The 5958-nt window shown below is 44.9% G+C and overlaps 1 protein-coding gene across 1 annotated transcript in view; it reads left to right on the top strand.

The window, feature by feature from the left end:
* satb2 (SATB homeobox 2) overlaps window positions 1-5958 on the top strand; it is a 61563-nt gene that overhangs the window by 28754 nt on the left and 26851 nt on the right. The window contains exons 5-8 of the mRNA XM_024260514.2: window positions 1278-1401; window positions 1572-1674; window positions 4201-4251; window positions 4322-4899. Of these exons, the coding sequence (XP_024116282.1) occupies window positions 1278-1401; window positions 1572-1674; window positions 4201-4251; window positions 4322-4899 (856 nt within the window). The remainder of the gene's footprint in view (window positions 1-1277; window positions 1402-1571; window positions 1675-4200; window positions 4252-4321; window positions 4900-5958) is intronic.

The following is a 5958-nucleotide window of genomic DNA, read 5'->3' as shown; positions in this document are numbered from 1 at the left end:
GCATGCTTTTATTTTTAGTCGTTTAGATTACTGTAATGCCCTGCTCTCTGGTTTACCTCAAAAATCTCTCTCAAACTTACAATTATTAGAGAACTCTGCGGCACGAGTTCTGACGAGGACCAGGGGGCGGGAACACATCACACCAGTTTGAAAATTGCTGCATTGGCTCCCTGTGCGTTTCAGAATTGATTTTAAGATTCTTTTAATGGTCTATAAATGTTTTTATGGTCTTGGGCCTTCTTATTTAAGTGATCTTCTTTTAAAGTATGAACCCTCGCGGACCCTGAGGTCTTCCGGCACCGGCCTGTTGGTTGTTCCTAAGGTGAGGACCAAAACACATGGTGAAGCTTTGTTCTACCATTATGGTCCTCGCCTCTGGAACAGCCTGCCGGAGAGTCTCAGAGCCGCAGAGACCATAGAGGTTTTTAAGAAGAGACTCAAGACTCACCTTTTTAATTCTGCTTTTAGTTGACCTTATGTCCTTATTTATTTGTTGTTGTAGTTTTAATATATGTTATTATTTTTATATATTATGTTATTTATTATTTTATTTTATTTTGTGAATGTATTAATATTTTCAATAATATTTTATGTCTCTTATTTAAACATTTTACTATGATTTTAAGCCCAGTGTTTCCTGTGGGTTTTATCATATCAGGGCTTGTCTGCTTGGTCTGGGTCGTTGCCGTGGCTCTCGCCCTTGCTGGGGCGGCTGGAGTCCTGCACTGCAGCCTCACAGCTGTGGAGTGGACTCCGTTGCTGTCCCGGTCTGGGTGGGCGCCATGGCGATGTTCCTTTGACTGAGCTGGTCCTGGTATGATAGAATCCTCAATACTGTTTCCTCACAGCAGAGCCAAGCCTTAAGTTTATTTTACAATTCTCATTTATAAGTCATTTTTATAAATATTCATTGTGTGTGGGATCATGAGTTGTATGTGTTGGGGGGGAGTGAATGGTTTATTTTGTGTATGTTTTTGTTTTTAATGTAAAGCGCTTCGAACTGCGTGAAGTATGACAAGAGCTTTTTTATAAATAAAATTTGATTGATTGATTGATTGAGTTGTGGAGGTGAATGACTCCTTAGCTCATTCACTTTTTCCCTCACAAACATCTATAAATTCATATATTTACTGCCTGCTTTCTTTAGTTAGTCACACAACTGTTTCCCATGAGGGATCCCAAGATGATCAGCAGTTAGCAAGGATAGTGCTGTTTCCCTGTTCTGGTTCATGTGTGTGGTAAGGTCATGACTGGTGCTGGCTCTTGACTCGTTGCAGCTTCTCCAAGCTGGAGGACCTGCCCTGGGAGCAGTGGAACCACGCCACAGTCAGGAACGCCCTCAGAGAGCTTCTGAGGGAAATGAACCAAAGCACTTTGGCCAAAGAGTGTCCGCTGTCCCAGGTGACCATATGTGCACGCTAACTTCTTATCTGGATGAATGGTTGTGACTCTTTACCAAAGTGTGCCTCTTCCACCCAGAGAGGTGCTAAAGTGTGTGTGTGGGGTGTGTGAGGTGTGGGTGTGTGTGCCTCCATGTAGTGATCACCTGTCTCTGTGCTCTCTTCGGTCAGAGTATGATTTCCTCTATAGTGAACAGTTCGTATTATGCCAACGTCTCCACTGCCAAGTGCCAAGAGTTTGGTCGCTGGTACAAGAAGCACAAGAAGGTCAAAGGTGAGGCTTTTCTGTTTCACTCAGCCTTGAATCTACAGTTTCACTTCATCTCCACTTCATGACTGAGGTTCTCAGAACTGCAGTCAATCTTAATTAATCCATGTTCAGTCACAATCAGTTCCTGGTACTAGTTTTCCCTGTTCAGGGAATAGGGACTGCAGTAGGATGGAGTATTCCATCTTATTATTAGTTTACTATCCACCAATGAATGGAAAAAGGACTTGAGACTTAGAACATATTATTTTCATAGAGCTGAAAGGGTACATTAGACTTTGCTATATAGCCTTCCTTAAAGGGTTAGTAATGGGGTTGTGGGTCATTTTCGGTGTTAACTGTATTTCGCCTTATATTTACCATTTCCAAATGTTTTGGCGTGTTTTGAGCATTAAATATTGAAATAAAACAGCATTTTTGAGGCCAAATTTGGCAAACCTGTCTCTTCCGGGTCAAAAGCTCCGTTGTGGTCACGTGGTGCGTGTGACGTCACCAGAGTCAACATAGCAAGATGGCTTCTCCTTTGCGTGTCGGAGCTAGCGATAGCGGCGATATTTCAAGGTCCACAATTCTGTCTTCAGACTCAGATTGTGGAAACATTTGTTCTGAAAGTGACGCTGATTCAGAGGCGCCGGGTGTTTGTGGTTTGAGGACTGTAAAGCCCTATCAATTAAAGTAAAGTAAGAGCTCACAATCTGGCAATGACACTGACAGTGACGCTGAGAATGCCGATGAAACCGAAAGCTGTCCGTTTATCAGAGCCATGCTCGAAGCTGGAAGACGTGGAGCATCTCGTGAAGCTTTATTTACAGATCGGAACCTTTTGGCGACTCTAAATCAAATCATCAATGACGCTGACTATCCGGGTCGGTAATGCAGAGTTTCATATGCAAAATAAAGAGCTTAGAGACATGTTTGCAGGACCGTCCGCCACTTTATTATTATTTATTTATTCACTTATTTATTCACTTTATTCACATACCCAGAAGCTCTTTCACCACCTTACTGCATGTCTCTGACATGCGCAGAAAAAAAATGAGAATGTAAACAGTGCTCCGTACGCCCCGTTCTCCACATGAATCGTCCCGTTTCAACACACAACAACAACAGGGGATGACAACAGTCTGTCACGTTAGCTAAGTACACTGAAAATTCCGAAAACGATTCCTCTTCAGATGAAAGCATCACACAGAAATGAATGAGATCTGATCTTTCACGGAGGAAGAAATGACTGGTGGACCGCTGCGAGTGTCGATGGTTTCATCAACGGATCTGCAGAGATCCTGCAAGCCACCATCAATGATTAATAAACTGCAAATCAAACAAAGAAACTTCCAAACATGTGCAATGTTTTAAACATTCAGTTTACCTGTTGAAATCAGAAGCTTTTCACAGTTTAGTCGGTCTGGTTCTGCTCACAGTGTTCATTCACAATAGGCTCATTTCGATTGTAAATCTCGTAAATTTACGACTTTAAAAATCATAATTTTATTTATTTATTTATTTATTTTTGGTGGCCCTAATACTCCGTCAGACCATAACACCGATGTTTATAGAATTCAACTTTGCTGCAGCGCACACACATACATGTATCTGCAGACACCCTGGGTCCGCCTGCATTCTGCTGCTGGCGCTGTCTCACTCATATGACGTCAACGCGTCACGTGACCCAAATCGAGCCGTTTCTGAAGCAGGGCGAAATGCGAGTGTGATTTGTCATTTAATTTGTCAAATTTTACAAAAACCTGCGTTTGTCAACGGTAATTATTTGTTATGTTTGATACATTAGAACATATGGAATATATCTGGATACTTATTTTAGCTTTGTCCCAGCCCATTACTAACCCTTTAAGTTCAGAGCACAGTTTGGTTTACATTGTGGGTTTTACAGCAAACTGTTTCTGTTTTACTGAAGTAGTATCATAGATTTGGAGAATTGGCATGTTTAACCATCACACAGATCCAAATGGCTCCAAAGTCCTCTGAACCATGATCTGGACCGAGCCGGCCTCAGCACAGTTCACTTCATATTGTCCAATTAGGAGGCAGAGCAGGTGCAGCAAACACTGTCCAGCATCTTGTCTCAAACGGATGGTTGTGAGCGCAGGCTTGGACTTCATCATGTGAGGACCTCATATTGAAGTCTAAAAAAACATGGGCAAGTTGTTTAATGAACGTTTTAGTTTTACCAAAGTTTTACCAAAATCCCATTGTCTTGGTCTAATATAATAAATTTGATTCATTTCTTATCAGATCAAAGCATTTTATGTTTCATGTTAGATAAAATCCTGATGCAGACAGCAGCTGCTGGCTGGTCTGATCTCATAGAAGCTTGGGGCCTACACCCAGAGGCCGGTCATTGGGCCTTACTGCTCCAGAACCTCCGTCAGGTTTTTGCTGGAGCTGGTTCTGTAGCTCCACATTGTTTAGATCGTTGAAATGTCCTCCATGGGTCTGTTAGTGAGAATCCATGATCTGGATGCTCTGATTGTTCTGGACTGGTTGCAGACTGCAGTTGTTTCTGCTTTGCAGGTGATTACCTGGAGAAGTCGTGGGCGGGGCGAGACACCGCTGACATTAAAGGTAGGGGCTGGGATGCTCAGCAGGTCGTCTGATGTGTGTCTGAGTCTTTGTTCATTTCTCTGTTCTTCAGTTGAAAGGGACAACATGGTAGACTTCTGTTTGCTGGGACAGAGACCCCCCCCTCACCTGTCTGGGCTCACTCAGCTCAGCCACCTGAACGCTGGCACCCCCCTGATCAAAGCGGGGTCAGGCGAAGCTCCTCAGGCCCCCCAACATCCTCCTCTTCAGCAGCAGCCCTCGCCTCACGGCCCTCTGCACCACAGCCCTCCTCTGCGCTCGGGGCAGGTCCCACCCCCTCCACCTCCGCCCCCACCTGGGGCTCTGCAACCCCTGCTGGGCCCAGGTGGGCTGCTATCTCCCCAGCTCTCCCCCCAGCTGGTCCGGCAACAGCTCGCCATGGCCCACCTCATCAACCAGCAACTAGCCGTGAGCCGCCTGCTGGCCCACCAGCACCCCCAGGCCCTCAACCAGCAGTTCCTCAACCACCCGCCCATCCCTCGTGGATCATCCAAAGGGGGCGACCATCCCAGCAGTAACCCAACAGCAGCAGAAGTGTCCTCTGAAATCTACCAGCAGGTCCGAGACGAGCTGAAGAGGGCCAGTGTCTCCCAGGCTGTGTTTGCCCGAGTGGCTTTCAACCGAACACAGGTAAGGGGGGGCAAACATTTAAAACAAGGGGGCTTCTACATCAGGCACAAACATTGCCCCCCACTCCACCTGGGTTTCACTCTGCTTTAGAGTCCCACCCTCTGCAGCAGTCATCAGCTGACGCGTTAGGCTGCTGCTGTGAACTAGTTCTGCTTTACATGAAGTTCAACATCTTTGAAGACAACGGGGGATCCTCTGATGAAAGACAAGTGTGAGTCTATTCAGACTGGACACATCTGATCCGCTTAAAGTGAACCAGAGTTTGTTTCCCACCATGATCTGGAACAATGTTTCAGTTTGAATTTGTGCAAGCGAGCTCTGGTCCTGGACCAGGAACCGCTTTCAGACCATTGGTTAGTTTCCAATCAGACTGAACTTGGGTTCACTCTGAGATTCCTCAGTCTGAATACGATCTGCTCTGAGACCAAAATAACTGAACCAATACGGCCACCGTAGCTGGTTATTAGCAAACAAACATGGAGCGGCGACGCAACACCAACTCACTTAAATGTGGTCTGATGAATGCAGGCTCGTTAAGACAACTTTTAACATGGTGCACATTGCTTTTCATAAACAATCTATATGTCAGAAACACTTATTAGTGTACCTCGTAGCCGTAGCGTCCCCAGTAACCGTAAAGTTGCAGTAAGAAGTGTTGAACTTGGCCTTCATACAGAAGCTCAAAATTGGTCAGCGAAATATAAAGTTTAAATTAGTGAACTGTCTTGACCAGGGTTTGTAAACTGCAGCACATCCATCTTTCTCTTTTTGTCTTGACCTGTTCTCATAACTGCTGGCCAATGACTGAGGAGATCTTTTGTCACATGGTTTTGTTTTCAAACACAAAGTTCAGGAGGATTTTACCCGTCTGAATACACCCTAAAACACAAGTGTGAGGAGCTGGCTCAGGTCTGCACTGAACACGTTCTGTCTGTTAGAAATATGTATGAACACAAATGAAAGGAAAACCACACACAATCCATCCATCCATCATCCATCCATCATCCATCCATCCATAATCCATCCACCACCCATCCATCATCCATCCATCCATCATCC

This window comes from Oryzias melastigma, linkage group LG21, assembly GCF_002922805.2.
Source record: "Oryzias melastigma strain HK-1 linkage group LG21, ASM292280v2, whole genome shotgun sequence".
In the NCBI taxonomy this organism is placed as follows: Eukaryota; Metazoa; Chordata; class Actinopteri; order Beloniformes; family Adrianichthyidae; genus Oryzias; species Oryzias melastigma.
Note: the sequence above shows the minus strand (reverse complement) of the source record. Positions and strands in the feature narration are given on the sequence as shown.